The 19447-nt window shown below is 41.1% G+C and overlaps 2 protein-coding genes across 13 annotated transcripts in view; one reads left to right on the top strand and one right to left on the bottom strand.

Annotated features, from left to right (window-relative positions):
* Positions 1-16059, bottom strand: part of STYK1 (STY kinase 1) — a 26972-nt gene extending 10913 nt beyond the window's left edge. For 2 of the 8 annotated variants that reach the window (XM_010718565.4, XM_085236194.1), the window contains exons 1-2: positions 15748-16059; positions 15550-15673 (exon numbers count right to left, since the gene is read on the bottom strand). The gene's annotated coding sequence lies outside the window, so the exon portion shown is untranslated. Of the gene's footprint in view, positions 1-9745; positions 9850-10083; positions 10235-10674; positions 11038-15549 lie in introns of those variants that run through there. The other 6 variants (XM_085236200.1, XM_010718556.4, XM_010718571.4 and 3 more) reach the window with 6 other exon arrangements.
* SYCE3 (synaptonemal complex central element protein 3) lies at positions 15965-19447 on the top strand. Of its 5 annotated transcripts, none has more exons than XM_019618317.3 (3): positions 15965-16106; positions 17432-17540; positions 18621-19447. In XM_019618317.3, exons 2-3 carry the CDS (start codon positions 17432-17434, stop codon positions 18788-18790), a joined length of 279 nt encoding a protein of 92 aa, XP_019473862.2. In that variant the 5' UTR covers positions 15965-16106; the 3' UTR covers positions 18791-19447. The 5 variants fall into 5 exon arrangements, with proteins under 5 accessions (XP_019473862.2, XP_003202713.2, XP_019473855.2 ...); XM_003202665.5 differs by having other exon boundaries at positions 16103-16239; XM_019618310.2 differs by lacking the exon at positions 15965-16106 and adding an exon at positions 16195-16311.

Raw genomic sequence — 19447 nt, 5'->3', positions numbered from 1 at the left:
TTATATTTAAAGAATCTGGCTTTTCCTAGATACCAAAGTGACTTGGCCTTTTATCTTCTGATTCATAACAATCAGATGCACGTGTACAGAATGTTTGTTGTTCTGGACTAGAGGACAACTAACAGAAGGAAAAAAGAAAAAAAGAAGGCTTATCATTAGGGTTCTCCTGTACTAACAACTTCATATAGCTACGTCTATAACTTATCTTAATTACAATGCCTGGGACTCCTTCTACTGTCCATAGGAGTGCATTTGCAGTTGAATAACACAGAGTCTGTGCAAGCCTATGCATTTCCAGTATAATTTCAGCTGTCACTGTACTAATCCCTTAGCACTTCCAACTTGTACCTACAAAACCTCCTGAATATATAAAATATATATATAATACACACACACACACACACACACACACACACACTTGTCACAAGTATAACCTCACTCAGGCAGGGCTAGATTCATGAGAGCATGACATTGACTTTGCTGTGCCAGGACTGCAGACCAGCTGCAGACCCTGCAAAACACATCCTTGAGGTAGAATTTTGGTTGTTCTGTAGTACAGAAGGAGAGTACCCTTGTAGAAATTTGCAAGCCATTTGTGTGTTTGTTCATTCTGTGGAGAACATCTAAAAGTCTTAGAAGATGCCACTGCTTCACTACGTCCTTTACTGAGGATTGAGGTTACAAGATAGGAATAGGCTTTGTGGTGCTGCATTAACTCCATTAGAGTTGGAAGGGACTTCAGAATGCCCTGCAATGAACAGCCACACCATAGCTAGATCAGGTTACCCAGGGCCTTATCTAGCTTTGCCTTGAAAGTGTCCAGGGATGGGACATAAACCCCAACACTTAAGTAACCTGTTCCAGTGCCTTGCCACACTCAATTTAAATTTTTTTTTTTTCCTTATATTTAACCTAAATCAGCCCTTCCTGAGCTTAAAAACACTTTCCTTGTTCTATCACCATGGACCTGCTAATGAGTCTGTCTCTTCTTTCCTGTAGCTCCCCTTTAGATACCTGAAAGGTCACTATCAGGTCACCTTGCAACTTTCTCTTCTCTAGGCTGAACAGACACCCAGATCTCTCAGCTTGTAATAGAGGCATTCCAATTCCATGTATTGTTTTTGTGGCCCTTCTCTGGATGTGCTCCAACAGGTCTGTGCCTCTCCTGCACTGAGGACTCCCTGTCTGAACACAGTATTCTAGGTGAGCTCTCAACAGCACAGAGTAGAGGGGCAGGATCGCCTCCATTGACCTGCTGCTCATGCATCTTTTGATTCAGCCCAGTATACAGTTGGCTTTCTGGGCTGCAAGGGTGTTTTCATCAGCAGAGAACCTAGACTACTATTTCTAAGTTGTGAGAATCAATGTAGAGAATGGTGATGACTGACAGAAAGGCAAAACATAATTTAGCACTGTTTCTTATGAACTTTGCTGAAGGTTTAAGACTCGGCATCCTCCCAAACAATATTGTCTACAATCTTTTGACTTATGAGAAATAAGTACTTCCTTTCCCCCGCACCCTCCCCAAGCTATGGGTTCAAGGCAATAAACTCAAATTAATCATGACAAATGTGAATAGTAGCATGGGATACTTATACTGAAATGGCTCTATAGAAGTTGATGATAGATAAAAACATTAGTGAGTTTGATTTCATGCTTAAAACTGAGAGGAAAACTTCTTGTATAAGAGAGGTAGTAGAAAGAAGAAAACTGACTATATCTGCTTTCTAAGATATTGCAGAAAGGATATTTTTTCCTCTAATTCTTAAGATGTTAATTTTAGCAGAGTAGCTACACAGCGAGTTAAATCAACGATAATAACACTAAGTTCTTCAGGTATGCTCTGGAAGCGAGCAGACTAAGTTAAACGATCTTGGCTATAACAACACATGCACCACCCTAAGAGGAATGTTCCTAACCTTTTTCATTCTCGGACATATGCACACAGATTTTAAAAAAAGGGATGAAGGGATGTGATGGCATCACAGGAAAATAAACCTTAGGACTACTTAGACAGCAATGACACTGTATAATCAAAGTCAGGCATGTCCAACCCGTGATCCTCAGGACACATGTAGTCTGGCATAGCTCACTATGCTGCCTGCTGCCATGATGGCATGGGGCAGAGGGCAGGTTGTGAGCTGTGCTGGGCCACATGCCCTGCCAGAGTGCCCATCCCATCCTGGGTGTGCAACTGTGACTCAGCATCAACCAAACACTGGTGGGCTTATTAACCCTATCTGGACTGAAAACAGGGCATGGGAAGTGTGCAGTGCCTAATACCTAATTAAGCGTAGCTTTCTTTTCCTACTTCTGAGAGATTTGGAAAAGGATAGAATGTACATGGACTTGTGTACTCTCACATCTCCATTAGTAACACTAGTGTGGCTCTAAACCATAAGCATCAAACCTTTTGTCATGCTCGCACCACACTGAGTGAAGAGGAGTTTTTTTGGGCTGCACATCGCTCTGAAAGTAATACCTCCTGTGTATTTCCATGGAAACTACAGCAGATACAAATAGCACACTAACACTACTTGGTAGAGAAAATTCACAGCTACAAAACACTTTCATAAAGTTACCATTATTAGCTTTCCTTTTTTTTGCTAGCTGTGAACTAGAGCTTGCATGTTGCAGTGGTTGCAACTTTTAGTGCTTGTCAGAGAATTTTGATAAAATTTTATTTTTCTTGTGCTTCAACCTTGAAAACAGTTGTCCACAAATGTACATAGTGCCAAAAAGTGATTACATGAATACATTACATTTTTTTTTCCAGTACATCTGTAAGTTATCCATGGATTTTATGTGGAACTAATATACATTAATTTACAGATGTGTGCTCACCCCACAGCAGAAAGCATCCTGGCAGTGCTCAAGTAGTTATTTCACCATCAGGTAGCTTTTCAGTATGAAGAAAGGATAACAGAAAGAAGAATATCTAAAGAGGTTCAAAATTTTAGATCTTACTAGAAGTGCTATCTTCTTCATCTATGTCTTACGCTGTGATAACATCACTGCTGTCTCAACCTGGAGGACATAGCCTGTATTATTTCAGTTTAGAATTTGCACTGGGCAGTTTGGTAAGTACAAGTAAACATCTATTTAGTCATCCCACTATTTTTTTTTTTTTTTAGTATTTTTTTTTTAAACATACTGAAATCTACTTCTTGGAATTCTTGAATTTTCATTTATCCTGTTTATGTCAAAAATATTTGTTTTAACACACAACTTGCCCTTGCCTTGCCTGAGCTTATTTCAACTTATTCTGATTTCCTTCTCCTTCAGTTAAAATTCATTTTTTGTTGTTTACTCAAATCCTGGAATTTCTTTTTCTTTTTTTTTTTTTTTTTTTTTTAAGACATGCACTTTTTCACCAGATCCTCTGTTGTGCAGCACATCAATGTGACTTAACAGCTTGATTTAAAAAAAAAAAAAAAAAATCAAAACAAAACTTGGTAGGTAAAAATCATGGTATCAGGCCACTCTACTTTCAGAATGCCAAAGATCAAGATAACAGTGTTTCCTGGGTCGTTTCAGGCTCTGAAAACCTCCCCTTTGTACACTGACCAGAATACTACTTAGCTTTTCTAGAACAATGTTTCTCAACACAAGAGAACAATAGAAGCTTGTTCTTTATGAAGATATGCAATAGAGGGTGCAAAGTTCTTGCAGAAGAGCTTTGAAAAGACGCCTACCTGTTTCCCAGAACAGTTGGGGGCCCCTAGCTCAGAGTGCAAGAACAGGCTTTTCATAAAACAAATCCAGCAAGATGTGATAGTTTTTGCTGTGGCAAAGATACAGTGACTTACAAGGCAATGCTCAATTTATTGTTAACAATGTTGAGATACAACATGATTCCATATGGACTGTAACAACAATGGTAGTTAAGCCTTTCTTTGACCACTACTTGTATCCAACACTCTATGTCCAAGCTAAATATATATCCAAGAGTGTCATGGCTAGAAATAGCAGAAGCAACTGCCCTTGAACTGTAAGAGATATATAGTAAAACATTAGCAGAGACAGTCAACACTGTCTGCAAACTGATACTAGGAGGCTTCTGAGTAAACTGTGCATGGAGTAGTTCAACAGCTATCCTTTTGCTGATAGTGCCAAGTGAGTAAGCTCCCATATCTGGCTCATACTGACTGCTTACTTCTCCACAGTGAACATCTGACAACATGATGAGCACTGGTGGAAGAAGGTGGTGTTTTGTTTTCAGTCGCGTTTGTTTGCTCATCAAGCTGTTCTACCACTCTGGTAATTTAAATAAAGCATAATGAACAACATCAGTTCAGGAATAAGTAGTTAAAAGACGTCAGCTGTGGGGACTGTACAAACTGGTTCAGTGGCCCAGTAAGGGACACTGAGGTTTTGTGGTTTTGTGACTGAAGCCAAGCTGAATTAAGGGTTCACCACTACAAAACCAGACAAGGGTATCTTTCCTTTCTGCTCTCTTCCCACTGTTTTGTTCTCAGCAATGCATCTGATCACATGATAAACTGATTCAAACCTCTATGCCAGTACAAATAATATTTACCACATTAGTTTCCTATCATGTGTCACCAAGCAATTTGACAAGTGCCAGCACAGGCTTGAGGAAGTGGCAGGAACATACATTCAGAAGCAGGGAAAACGGATCTCCCACTACTCAGGATGGTGAACAGCTATTTTGTCTAAAGCTGTATTGTAATACTATTCCCTGTGTCAGAATTGAGCCACAGGTACATTTTTTTCCTATTCTGTCAGTCATTTTTCAAGTGAGTCATGAGCCAAAAGGCAGGTAAAGAACACCTGAGTAATTATTTCAGTCTAGAATACTGCCTGACTGATAAAACAAAATAAATCTTTTAATCACGATACCTCCTATTATTTTGACTGATGGCTACAGGCTTTCCAGAAGGGATAGAAAGGGTAGGAGGGGTGGCAGAGTTGCCCTCTATGTTAGGAAATGGATATATTGCAGAGAGCTGTGTCTTGAGAAACAGCCATGATCAGGTTGAGAGGTTGTGGGTTAAAATCATGGATCAGTCCAGGAAAGGGCATCTAGTGACTGGGGTCTGCTACAGGCCACCCGATCAGGGGGAGCCTGTTGATGAGGCCTTCTTGCTTCAGCTGCAGGAGGTGTCATGCTCATGGGCTCTTATCAAGATGGGGGATTTCAACCACCTACATATCTGCTGGGATAGCGGCACAGCGGTGGCAGACAGTCCAGGAGATTCCTGGAGTCTGTTGGGGATAAATTCCTGGTCCAGGTATTAGATGGACTAACCTGAGATGAAGCCCTGCTGGACCTGGTGCTCACCAATGTGGAGGAGAGCATTAGAGAGGTTAAGATTGGAGGCAGCCTGGGTTGTAGTGACCATGCACTGGTGGAGTTTGTGATCTGAAGGAATGCAGGTCTGGCAAAAAGCAGAGTCAGGACTCTGAGCTTCAGGAGAGCAAAATTGCAGCTGCTCAAGGAACTGCTAAGTGGAATTCCCTGGGAAACTGTCCTTAAGGGCATGGGTACAGAACAGAGCTGCAGCTCTTCTAAGGACACCCTTCTGAGTGCAACGGCTCTCCATCCTCCAGCAGAAGAAGTCAAGCAGGGGAAGCAGGTGACTGATGTGGATGAGCAAGGATCTGCAGCTTAAACTGAGGGAAAAGAGGGAAACGTACTGGAAGTGGAAGCAGGGTTGTGTAGCCTAGCAGGAATACAGTTGTCTGTATTGACACGTGCTGTTGTCTGCATATGTAGAGATAGGATGAGGAAAGCCAAGGCACAGATGGAGCTGAACCTGGCAAGGGATATGAAAGATAACAAGAAGGGGTTCTGGTATGTACGCAGGAGGAGACAGGTCAAGGAGAATGTTCCCCCTCTGATGAAGGATAATGGAGAGCTGGTTTCCTCAGACATAGAAAAAGCTGAGGTACTCAGTACTTTGCCTAGGTCTTCACAGGTGGTCAGGCTTCCCATGTCTGCCAGGACCCTGAAACTCTAGGTGAAGTGTGGGGAGTGAATTCCATCCCACTGTAATAGTGGAACAAGTCCAAGTCCTCCTCATGGAACTGAATGTATATAAGTCCATGGGGTTGGATGATATCCATCCCAGGGTTCTGAGAGAGATGGCTGATGTGGTTGCCAAGCCGCTCTCCATCATATTTGAAAAATCATGGCTCTAATGAAGTCCCCAGTGACTGGAAAAAAGGAAACATTACTCTTATTTTTAAGAAAGGCGGAAAGGAAGACCAGGGGAACTACAGGCCGGAGAGCCTCACCCTCTGTACCTGGGAAGATCATGGAGCAGATCCTCCTAGGAGGAGGAGGCACATACAAGACAAAGAGGTGATCCGAGACAGCCAGAAGGGCTTCATCAAGATCTTGCCTGACCAATCTGGTGGCCTTCTATGATGGAGTGATGGCATCAGTGGATGGGGAAAGGGCGATGGATGTCATCTACCTGGACTTCTGCAAAGCCTTTGACATGGTCCCTCACTGTATCCTTCTCTCTAATTTGGCGAGGCATGGAAGTGAAGGATGGACTGTTTGATGGAGTTGGAATTGGTTGGCTGGATGCAGCCAAAGAGTTGTGATCAATGGTTCTGTGTCAGGGTGGAGGCCGATCACAAGTAGTTTCCCTCAGGGGTTGGTCTTGGGACTGGTGCTCTTCAACATCTTCATCAATGACATACACGATAGCATCAAATGCACCCTTAGCAAGTTTGCAGATGACGCCAAGGTGAACAGTGCAGTCAATACACTGGAAGGAAGGGAAGCCATCCAGAGGGACCCAGACAGGCTGGAGAAATGTGCCCATGAAAACTTAATGAGGTTCAATAAGGCCAAGTGCAGGGTGCTGCACTTGGGTCGGGGCAATCCCAGGTATTTGTACAAACTAGGCGAAGATCTCCTTGAGAGCAGCCCTGTGGAGAAGAACTTGGGGGTCCTGGTGGACGAGAAGCTGGACATGAGCCAGCAGTGTGTGCCTGCAGCCCGGAAGGCCAACTGTGTTCTGGGCTGCATCAAAAGAGGAATGGCCAGCAGGGAGAGGGAAGTGATCGTCCCCCTCTACTCTGCTCTTGTGAGGCCCCATCTGGAGTACTGCATCCAGGCCTGGAGCCCCCAGCACAAGACATGGAGCTCTTGTAATGGGTCCAGAGGAGAGGAACTGAGATGATCAGGGGGCTGGAGCACCTCTCCTATGAAGAAAGGTTGAGGGAACTGGGCTTGTTTAGCTTAGAGAAGGCTTCAGAGAGACCTCACAGTGGCCTTCAAACACTTGAAGGGAACGTATGAACAGGAGGGAGTACAACTGTTTATGAGGGTAGACAGTGATAGGACAAGGGGGAATGGTTTAAACTGAGGCAGGGGAGGTTAGATATTAGGAGGAAGTTTTTCCCCCAGAGGGTGGTGACACACTGGAACAGGTTGCCCAAGGAGGCTGTGGATGCCCCATTGCTGGAGGCATTCAAGGCCAGGCTGGATGTGGCTCTGGGCTGCCTGGTCTGGAGGTTGGTGATCCTGCACATAGCAGGGGGGTTGAAACTAGACAATCATTGTGGTCCTTTTCAACCCAGGCCATTCTGTGATTCTATTTAATTTCTTGCAGCAGCAGAACCATGATCTCATGCCTTTTCAGTCACCACTTTTGTACTGCTTTTATTATTTTACTTCTCTTTTATATGACCTTTGAACGTGACCTAGATAGACATGATATGCAAGTGCACTACTCAGGCCATGCAGCCAAAAGAGAGGGGAACTACTAGAAAATGGCAGATGCCAAAATGGCAGTGAAACCACAGTTTCTGGGCTTCAGATAACCTGGCAGTTGTGGACACTGAATGTGAAATTTGCAAAAGAAAATCACTATGGAAAAGCAAACAGTGAAATACATTTCTTCCTGTAACACTGACGATTCTGCTTAACAGTAGCTTCCAAAACAAATAAAAAAACAACTGATAGGTCTCACATCTAACAACTTGATGCCAGGATATATGCTTATGGCTTTGCACCTGTTAGACTGCATGTCCTGTCCCTTCTGCTTTCAGAAAATTTTAGTGACAATTTCTCCAGTAGCCTAGCAGATTGTGGCAACTTTGCAAGTTTTCCCTGACACACTGAGCCATCTCATTGTTCACCTTAGGGAACCTCTGAGCTGCTTAGTCTGAGCAGTATCTCCAGCTGTTCAGATTGGGAAATTGGGACTGGTCAGATCAATTCTTAACATACCAGGAATGCCTCACCACTGTCCTGAACAGAGATTAACAATAATATTCTGCAGCTTGCTGTATTTGCTTTGGTAATTCCTCAACTACAGAGATTTGGTGCTTCAACTCCCTTGTGTGCCAGCTGGCAGCCATAATGTTTTATAAGACAGAAAGTGTTTTAAAGAAATCATGTATTGACTCAATATTTTCACTTGATCCAAAATTAGAAGTGGTATCTGAACATCAAATCTAGGCTAGCTGCTAATAAAGTATATTAAGGAGTGAAAGAAAATCAGAATGATAAGTTTTGAAGAGCTAAACCATGGGGAAAACAGCAAATAATGTAATCCGTGCCGCAATCTGAACTGGTGAATTACTTACAGCAAACCTGACTCTTTTCAAGGGAGAATTAAAAACAAGCAAAGTCAGCAGCCACTACTGCACTGAGAAATATGAGTGAAAAGCACTCTGCACTGCTGTGCTTTTATAGAAAGGTTAGTTCAAACTGGCACCACATCAATGGAGATATGCAAAATTTCAAGGCACTAAGCTTTGTTTAAACTTAGATACTTTCACAAAAAAAAAAAAAAAAACAAATTTATTCGTGCAGCCTGAGAAAATTCTGACTACAGAACTGTGAAACAGCACAGAAACCGAATGGTGATTTAAATAAAAATATTTTTTTTCTGATGCAGACAAGACCTAGTATATTTTCTGAACTATTAACATATACCTTGATCATACTGATCACATTCCTCCTTAAATGAGGCCACAAAAATATTACTTCTTACAGATAGTCTGCAAAATAAAAGTTTGAATTAAAAAACAAAAACAAATAAATAAAAAAAGAATGCATGCATTAACCTGAAGCCTCTAATGAGAAGGAATATGAAAAGTCTGGATGCCAGACACTCAAGCATACTCTTGCCTTTGACTTTCTTTTGAGTATTTCAAAATCAAAGGCTACTTTTAGAAGTGCCACCCATGCTATATCTTTTTGTTTGACTGAACTCTGATTTTGGTGGTATTTGCAAGCACTGAACCTGTATAAAACCCTAGTATGAACCTGATACAGTTATAAATCTGATATTGATATTCTGTAACGCTGTGACAGCAAAAGCTCTGACAGGACAGAAAAAATGTTAAGGGTTTTTCAAAGGACCACAGCTATACGTAGCACTTGTTGTAAAAAACACCGCTGATAAAAATACGGCATATTATGTTGCTGTATATTGGCTTATGAAACACAATTTGTATCCGCTTTCACAGTTATGCATCCATATTAAAACTTAGCTGAAGCTGTGTAGACAACTTCACCTTCACAAGTTCCTAACTTTTAGATGATTCTTGGTGCATTTAACAGAGATTTTGTTTACAATTTAATCAATAGCGTGCGCATACACACAGAGAGATGAAAACATATAAATACACAGAAATAGCTAGATAGGTTATTTACCATCCTTACAATCAAGTAACAATGAAGGAATCAAATGCTAATTAATTCTGAATCGATACCCCGGCACATACTATTTCATCAAGCACTGAATGTACTTACTTATATAGACAGGCACTGCATCACTGGTGAACTGAGGTTAGTTTTAAATTGAACTTACTTCCTCCTGTTCAAAATGGGTCCGGCAGTTATTTCACTAAACCAACCTGCAAATAGGGAGATCTCTGTTTCTTTCCTCTTCCCCCCTTCCCCCCCCCCCCCCAAATGTATTACTATATCAGTAAGTCAGTAAGTACAGATGCTGATACATATACATACAGAAGCATATAGACTTTATGGTGCAGTTATATCCTAGTTTAGGGCAAATTGATGTTAATAAAAGTCTTCTCAAATATGTAAATACTCATTAGCTAATCTTCCAACGCTGTTTTCTCTCTTACCTGAACTACACCACTTCTCTTGCCCTGCGGTACTCTTTTCCTGCAGGTTACATGCTGCTGTTTCCCCGTTTGTCTAAGGCCACTCAATACAATTACTTCGTGCTGCTGTAATTCTTATGACTAACTTCCTTCTCACTGATTTCCCTGCCCCAGACCCGCCCAGCTTCAGTTCTTTACTCCTCAAGTTCCTTTCAGTTTCTCCCCAGAAAGATCGTAAGTCTAACACATGAGTTGACAGGTAGGGACAAACCCATGAAACGGGTCCATCTGGCTGATGAGAGCTGAGCAAGGCAAAGGCTCCTTGGGTGGGAACCTGGAGTGTAATTTGAAAGGCAGATAAACAACAGACCAGGAGGAATAACATAACAAATGGAAACCATGCTCTTCATATTAATGTTTCACGTTTAGAGGGGAAAAAAAAAAAAGGATTATCAGAACAGAAAATTGGTATAAAATCCCTAAAATACTCAGATGCTGAAAAAGCTTTCTAGTAGGAACACGGCATGATAGAGAACATGCAAATGAGCAAAAGGAGAAGAGATTAATAAAAATCATGACAGAACAGACAGTAGCAATGCAAGTTTTTCTTACATTCTCGTCCCTTGTATCCCTTCCGCTCAGGCTGTCCATTGCATTTCTGCTTTCATTTTTCAGCTCTGCTGTCACTTCTCTTTCCCCATCCTCCCAGTAGTCCAGCCTGGAGCTCCCTACACAGTCCTGTCATTGATGCACACTTACAAAACTTCTTCAAATATGTCCTGAGCTCCCTAACAAGACCTGTCAATATTCTTGAACTTCCCTGTGATGTTGTCCTGTTAATAGGGCCCTGAGGACATTGTTCAGCTCTGCTAATGCTCTCAATCCTGAATAATCTGTGAGGTGTACTCCTCACTGCATTTCATTTCCTCAGCATTTCTGCCCTGGGGACTTTCTTCCAGGCAACCACTGTATTTAAGTCCCAGCTCCTTGACTGCAGGCTCCCCACATCAGCTCAAAGACTGCCTTTGCTTATCACTGAAAAATCTCATGTTTCAGATTCCCGACTCCTGGTTAAACAAGCCTCTACAAGATTATTTGCTTACCTATATCACACAAGTGGAAAGCAGTTGTATTACAAGAGGAAACAACATGAGGCCTAACACTGAGAGACAAAGTTCATTTTACAGTAGATAGTATGCCATAGATAGCTTTGAGAACATGAAGATGATATGATCTCTACCAACTCCTTGAGCAAACCCGACCTATTTGTATCAATACTTTGGTGCTGTGTACATTACTTCATTTAGGGAAGACTGAAGTAGAGACAGAGAGGTTGAGTTACATACTGAAACACAATAGATAATTTATCAATATATCTGCAGAGCTTCTCTCTGGTATTATTCTTCCATCTGGTATTTACTGTCTAAGTGTGCAAAATGGTGAATACTGGGACTGTATCTCTTCACTGCCTGATCTCTACGTAGGCTGGCAGAAGTGAACAGAACAGTATTAGTGAATAGTGCAGTGATGTGGAGTTTTGTCCCCTGAAAGAAGAGAAGAGAAATCCCCTAGACTGCACACATCCAACCTGTGGCCTTCATCCTGCATGTGGCCCAGTACAGCTCACAACGCAGCCCACTCCCTGCCCCATGCCATGATGGTGGTGGCTATTCCCCACCAAGTGGTCTGGTCGTGCCCTGGGTGCACACCAATCCCTTAGCAAAAAACCAAACAACTCAAATGGACTCTATTGTAAAAGCTAGTTATGTGGTAGCGAATCTGAACCAAAAAAAATCAAAGCCATTTACTGACAATGAGTTTATTAAGCAACGTATGAAAAGCATGGCAGATATAATGTGTCTTTATAAAAAAGCAGATCTTTCTAAAATCAGTTTGTCCCACTGGACTATAGCCAAACAAATTGAACATATAGGAAATTGTTAATTTCAAATTTCAGGTCTTATGCTTTGGTGGCACATGAAAGTACTGGTGCTACAGACACGGCTCAGCTTATCAATTTCAAGGGAGTTACTGAGTGTCACTGAAGAAATTATTTCTTTGGTGCCATTAAAAGACCCAACTAAATCTCTTGATTTGTGTGAAGCAGTAACAATTACAATAAAGCAGTTTTCTTTAACCTTTGTCAACATATCTGGTACAGATACTGATGGTGCCCCAGTGACAACTGCTAAAAAAGGGGGACTTACAAAAGTTATTGGAAGGCGATGCAATTGCTGTTGCTCGGACAAAATGCTGCTGCATCGTTCATCAAGAAAATTTACATGCAAAGCTTTAAAAATCAATAAAGTCATGAAAATCATCACCAAAAGTGTGAATTTCATGATGACCAAGGGATTGAATCATACCAGTTCCTGGAGTTCCTTCAAAGTACGTATGCTGATTATGGGGACATCTTTAGCTTTTCTGAAGGAAGGTGGCTGAGTTGGGATGAAATGCTAAGATCTAACTCATCAGAGAAAAAATATCCCTCACTTAACAAAAATGCTTTATTTTTTGTCAGCAATTTTTTTTTTTTTGGGGGGGGGGGGGCAGTACATACATTTCTGAACAACTGTTTTCAAGGCTGAAGCACCAGAAGGACACAATTAGATCAAAACACCTAGATAAGCACCTTGAGACTTCACTAAGTATTGCAACCACTTTCACTGAATCAGACACTGATGCATTATTTTCACAAAACCAAGGTCAAATATCCCACTAATTTTATGTTTCTGTTGCTCTCCTTTTTTAATGCTTTAATAAAAAAATATTTAAAAACACAAAATAACTATTTAAGTACATTAGCTACATTATGTATTCCATATATTGTCCAAGACAATTCCTCTTCACACAGTGAAGCCCAAGAAAGTCAGGAAGATGAACACCCATGTTCCAGACTGAGCATTTACTTCAGTTACAAAGATCACTACAGCTGTAAATTTCAAGCTCAGTCTCTGATTTCTGTCATCCTCTTATTCTGGTGCTAACCTGCATCGACTTATTTTTTCCATGAAGATGCACAGGATCTGTCCTATAACCCATTCCTGTTTAATAAGTGGCTACATTGAAAATGACATTTCCTCTTTTATGTGTGTTATTTATTGAAATATGTTACTTTCCATAGCCTCCTTTTGTAAAGGCAGCTGGGGGAATCTCTTCAGAGGAACCTGATTCTTATTTAGGGATTAGGGTTTAAAAATACAATAACTGATAGTCTTTCTCCTTTCACTCCTTCTCCCCCAGTTTTCTAAAGACCCCATCTGCAGAGGAAAAAAAAAAAAAGCATGATATGCAAGGGTTAATATTCAAGGTATGCATATGCAAAGGTAGCAACCCCCACTGCTTTTTGTTTCCTTTTTGTTTCCCTAGTTAATCTTTCTGCTGTGCTCCCAGTCAGACTGGTCGGAGAAGATATTTAAACAGCTCAGAGTTCAGGTTTCAGACTAGTCTTCCTCACTGGTCCATAAACCCTTCCTCCTGCTCGGTTAAGGGACAGCAGACATCTACTGTCACATTTCATCCCGTTAAAAGCAAACTTCTGCTATAATTTATTTATTTTGCCTGTGCACATCCATAAGGAGAACACTGCCTGTTTAAATGTTTGTGTTCTTCCCTCTGTTTTTCCTTATGCAAGTATGATTAGGTGCACTGAAATTGGTGGAGTGGCAGTTCTGTGAACAAAAATGTCCTCTTTATCTCTGAGACATTTACAGTATACGAAGCAACCATCCCATCCATACACAACTGCTCAGTAATCTCTACAATGCACTTTGGGGACTGGTGGCAAATGCAGCCACAAACCACTCAGTGGTTAAAACCATCTTGTGGCTAAAAAGTCACAAAAATCAGCAAACTCCAAGTAACGATCCAGAAAGCAAGTTTTTTCTGAAAGGATCCGCTCTTTGGCATCTCAAAATCAGTACTTATCCAGTTATCCCATGGAGTTCTTCCCAGGACTCCACAGGCAATAGATGAACTGATAGACTGCAAAGTAGGTGCAGCATGTATCACTTGCATTTCCATTAGCTTTGTGTAGTTTTGGGGTATTACTGCCCTTAGCAACTAGGTTCCTGAGCACGTTATGTATGCATATTCTTCTCTTAATTTGACCTTTTCTCTTTCTGTTTTATTCTTTCTGTTAAACACATAAACTTTCCTCTTAAGTTCCTGGGTTTTGCCACTGCATTTTCATTGTTCACATTTCCAAGTGAGAATACAATGGTTCATGTTGTCAAAACTTAGAAGCTGTTGAACATATTTAGCTTAAGCACCCAATATAAGTACTGAATAAATTGCACCACTTCACACAAAAAGAAGTAGAGGAGCCATCTCTCTCCCAGAAAGGTTGACCACAGAGACCTTATTAGAACTACAAAGTACATATCACAAAAATTTTATGAAACAGTGTTACATAAAAATATGTTCAAGAACTATTCCACTTAATAATGCATTTTTGACCTGCAATTCACTTTCTAACACATCACTGTGTCCCAAAGAACAGACAATAAGAATGACAAATAAATCAGACATGCTGAAACTGAACATTTTCCTGTCTGCCAATGTCACTGCAAATGGATTTTAGTCTGTATAGTATTATGCACTAGCAATAACTATATAGCTATAGTAGCTATAACTAAGCTATTGGAATTACATGCATAAACAAAATTGCTACATGAACACACAATGTTCGCCCAGATTTTCACAGAGCAAAGGGGAAATATTAAATAGCAAACAACACCAGAGCAAGTACGAGTTTTTAAGAACATACAAACACCCACATATACATAAGCAGCAGCCTCTGGGAGACTGCTTAGTGGCAGAGAATTCAGAAGCTGGGGTGCCAGAAAACATCAAAATGGCTGTGCCACTTCAAACAAGAGGTCCATTAGCGAGCACTGTGCCTGAGACAGCTGGCAGTGGGACTGCTTTCCATTGCCTCCAGCAACCCGTGATACAAGAATTTATTTAGCCAAATGTTATCTTTTCTTTCATATGCCTTGAAAGATTTGCCTACTTTCAACGCCCTGCAAAATTTTAGCAACACAATACTTTGTGATAAATTCCACAGTTTTCATGTAAATTGCTACGTTTAATTTTTTATAGGGATGGAGTGCAAAATTTAAACTAGCTACTTATTGTGTACAATAAGTAATAGCTGGCAGTGAAATGAGTGGTGGTAACAAGAGATGAGTGAAAGTTTCACACATAATTAAAATACCAATATACTCAATTATTTAAAAACGAGAGTAGTTTAAGGTTTGGGTACTAGTAGAAGCAGATAGTAAGGCTTGGAAATCAATAGAGAATAGGACATGAATCAATAGAGAATAGGACATAAACCACTTAATGCCTGTTATCAACAAATTAGACAAACTTCATGTCTTGTTTTTCAGCCATCATAAAATGTCTTGCCCTTCTTTGCCTAGCCCAGCAAACACCTTCTCCAGTAACTGTAAAGACAAAGATCATGAAGACAGGCAGGTGTACCTCTGTAGGAAAGAAAGCAGACGTATCCAACTTCAAGAGTTTGTGCTTGAGGCATCACTTGGCACTTATTTTCAGATCTCTCACGGCAACAGCTCGAGGTCTCCGGCCCGGAGCGGCAGGGCGGCTGAAGGACGACAGCATCGGGGGGATGTAGGGCTGTGGGAACTGGGGAACCGCAGACAGGCAAGGGGGAATTACCTCCTGCTCTCCGGCCTCCTGGAGTACTTATGTTTTGTGGCAGGCCGGGGACGAGGCACCACGCAGCAGGCAGCGGGCCAGGCCCGCACCGGAGGCCATAGCCAGGGAGCACCGCGGCGGGGGCCCGCTGAGGCGCCCGCTCTGTCGCGGCCCAGGGCCGGCTGCGGCCGCGCTGGAAGTAAGACTGGGCGGACAGGACACTGCTAGAACCGGCGAGCACCCTCCTGTAGCGGCTCCGGGGCACACCTGGACGGCTGCACTGCCACTTCCAGCCCCGTGTCCTTCCCCTTCCTTTCCCACGGCCGCCTAACTGCTTGTCGAAGTGTTTCTTGTCGTGAAACAGAAGATTAACCGAGGTGGTGAGCTCGAGGGCAGAGCAGGCACGAGCGGACAGGGAAGGGCAGAAGAGCATTTTCTCGTGTCCCGTTCCCGCCCGTCCCCGTTGCTACGCTCAGGAGGAGGGAACCGCGCTGCGCACGCGACTTCGGAGGGGTGGGGAGGAACCCAGGGCGTCGGTTGGGCGTCGGCGGGCGTGTCGGTTGCGGCGGGGTCGAGGGAGAGGCGGTACGGGCTGGAGCGTGAACGCAAAGGTGCAGGGATCAGCAGAACCAGCTCTCTGCCTTCTGTCCGGGCACCGCGGCGGTGTGCGGTTGCCTGATGGGTGTTCGGCCAGCCTCGCAGCGGCGCTGGCAGCCAGGAGCCCTGCAGCCACTGTGCTGGGTGAAGGTCCTGATGAAATCGGGACCGTGTCCACTTTTTTAAGACCCTTGGCATCCTGGCTTTATCAACGCTTGGTTACTTAGTAAGACTTAAGTGTGTGGTGAGACCTCTGAACACGAAGCACCCTGATGAGGCTTGACGTTCATTTGAAGTGCTTTAAGTGCTTTAGATCCACTATAACTCGTGGCATTTCTTCCACATTTATCTACAATAAAAACCTGAAAGTGGGTACCCTCTGATAGCATTTGAACAATTACATATATTTAAAACAAAACTGACAAAAACTTTGCCAACTGCGTGATGTAATTACCACAGTGGAGCTCTTTCCTTTCCACAGTGTCACCCCAACCCTTGTTTTCAGGAAAGGAAATAAAAGCGAGGCTGTATATGTCTCATTTTTTGGATAATATCAAGGTTCTGAAACTCACTGATGAGGTTGAGTCTATCTATTTTGCTTCCAGTAAATTTAAGCTGAGGTTGCTCCCACAATTTAGCTGCATATACAGTTGCAGAATTTAGTATGTGCAGTTATCTGGTGCTACTGTGTGTGTGTGAAATACTGGACATAAATGGGGGTTTTACAACTCACTTTGGAAATTAGGGATTGGCCTGAGTCAGAATATTTAGAGAGAGGCTTCAAGACAACTGTAGCAGAACAGTAGATGAAATTGTCTAATGATCTCTGATTCAGATACTAAAATCATTACTTGGCACAAATACAGCATATTGAGAGTAATTCTCTCTGAACCACTGAAAATGATTTCAAAATGGATTAAAAGTAGTATGCAACAGACAGTTGTTAACCAGTTACTTTCAGGTCAGATTCTTAATAAATTCATATCTAAATTGAGAAGGTGTATATATTTTAATTAATAAATTTTATTGCAATATTGCTTTCCTTCAACAGAGAAAATCAACTCACCTTAAAGTAAAATAAATTATAAAACACCTGTTTTCCTTGTAGATGGCCAGACAAGAACCTCAAGAGAGAAACTATGACAATATGCTGAAGATGATAGAGGACCTGAACAGGGACCTAGAAAAACTTCTGGAGGAAATGGAAAAACTGACAGGTAAAGGTCTTTACTAAGAACAATATGGATTTGTTTACTAGAGTGAAGACTTTGAAGATGTATTATTTATATTTATTGCTATGAACTTTCCCATGTCATAGAAATGTAAGTGGGAAAAATCGCCATCAGCTAATGCCCTTGATTGAGAGAAGGAGTGCAAGCAATTAAAAGTTAGTAGAACACGCTTGGTTCAGAGTGGTGGCTAAAAACACAAATGACATTAAGGCATGTAACTAACCATTAAAACAAATAAAAACATAAAATGAAATTTAATTTTGAAAAATGGTGGAATGTGCAGTAACTCGAGTTAGTGTGTGATATTTAATTATTTATTAGTCAAATGGAAGACTCCTTTGCAAATTTAATTTTAGTCCCTTACCAATAGAAGGGACTGCACATCCTTCTTTATTTTCTGCAGCAGTTCTATCAGAAACTATTATGCAACTAACATGAATAGATGGAAATGGATAATTAAACAATTTGCAGTTCGTGGCAGCTTGCAAATGTTGCTGAGAAAACTACAATCCATTTATGATAAAACAGAAGGAAAAATATGAAATAAATACAAAAATAATTTCCTCTGCTTTATCAGATACTCATTTTTTTCTGAACTGATCTCATTGGTTACACTGTTCTTAATAGCTTTTCATCTCCATTCTGTGGCCTTCTTAGTTCTCCTTTTCCTCACTGCTTTTCTCTTCCTGAACATTACTGATCTGGAGAGAATTCTTTGGTTCAGTTCATTTATTTTAAAAAAGCCTGTTGTGCCTTTCTTTTTAATTACTCACTTTGTTGTAAACTTTAGGTAAAAATTTCCACCACCCTTTCATACTTTACAGTATATATGTCTGTATACTTCCATTCTGAAGTATTTTGAGACATTTATAGGGAAGTAATATCAGATTTATTGTATCTATTAATTTTGAACATTATTGTGGGCAGCTTCTTCTGTTGTATGTCAGGTTTCCTCTAACATAAAATCTGAACTGATAATAATTAATGTATTTTATTTTTTTGTTCTATCACCCACTGCATTTTTAGCCAAGATTTCTGGCTTGGTAGTATTTCTTGTGTTTATAGTTCAGGCAACCTGGATGGCATATGACATGGTAGTAATGCGTACCAACCCTGACCTGACCAATTCCATGAGGCGCTTGGAAGAGGCTTTCCTGAACTGCAGAGAAGAAATGGAGAAAAAATGGCAAGAAGTGCTAAGAGAATCTAAAGGTGAAGAGCAAAAAAAGGAATAAGTTGAATTTAGTCATGCTGGCAGAGCTGTATCCCTTGGAAAGTCTCCGGTTTTTTTGTATTCCAAGCATGGAGGTTTAACAAACACCATGGAAAACGGATTGCTGTTCATCTTACTAAGAACAATGTATGTGTTTACATTTATGGAAATATTTTTATGATATATTAATACTGTTGAAGATAAAAGGTAACTACATTTCTAATTTTTATTGTGCTCATCTTGTAGTGTACGTGCACACAGTACTTAAGATGTGATAATTGTTTTGTTTTTTTTTTTCTGGAAGATCACACTCACTTCATAGTCAATATGCCTATGTGGAATTCTTTGATCCACAAACAAATTGAGTGGGGGGAGAAGGGGAGGGTGTGCAGTACAGTAGTACACTGATGTGCCTTTCAAGGAAAAGTAAATACAAACTAACAATTTTAGATTTGCAGACTCATCATGCAAGTTTGATGTGAGATTACCTACTAGGTGTTCATTGACAGAATTTTATTTTTAGGTAGCTCATCTGTAATTTTTTTTTTTTTTCTCATTATGTTTCCTTGGAATTTCAGCCATTTATTTGAATTGACTGTCCCAGAAGAAAGTTTATTCTTTTGAAACTCTCTGGAGGTAATGTCTCATTTAAGAAAAAAATGTTCATAGTTATAAACTA

Source organism: Meleagris gallopavo, chromosome 1 (assembly GCF_905368555.1).
Source record: "Meleagris gallopavo chromosome 1, MGAL_WU_HG_1.1, whole genome shotgun sequence".
Lineage (NCBI taxonomy): Eukaryota > Metazoa > Chordata > Aves > Galliformes > Phasianidae > Meleagris > Meleagris gallopavo.
Note: the sequence above shows the minus strand (reverse complement) of the source record. Positions and strands in the feature narration are given on the sequence as shown.

Bases quoted from the DNA above. Each gene is read 5' to 3' on its own strand.
- SYCE3 (XM_019618303.2), top strand. From the start codon at position 16,596: ATGAGGCTTGACGTTCATTTGAAGTGCTTTAAGTGCTTTAGATCCACT. The intron at 16,692-17,431 runs GTGGGTACCCTC...TTTTCCTTGTAG, and splicing joins TCTACAATAAAAACCTGAAA to ATGGCCAGACAAGAACCTCA. The intron at 17,541-18,620 runs GTAAAGGTCTTT...TTGTGTTTATAG, and splicing joins GGAAATGGAAAAACTGACAG to TTCAGGCAACCTGGATGGCA.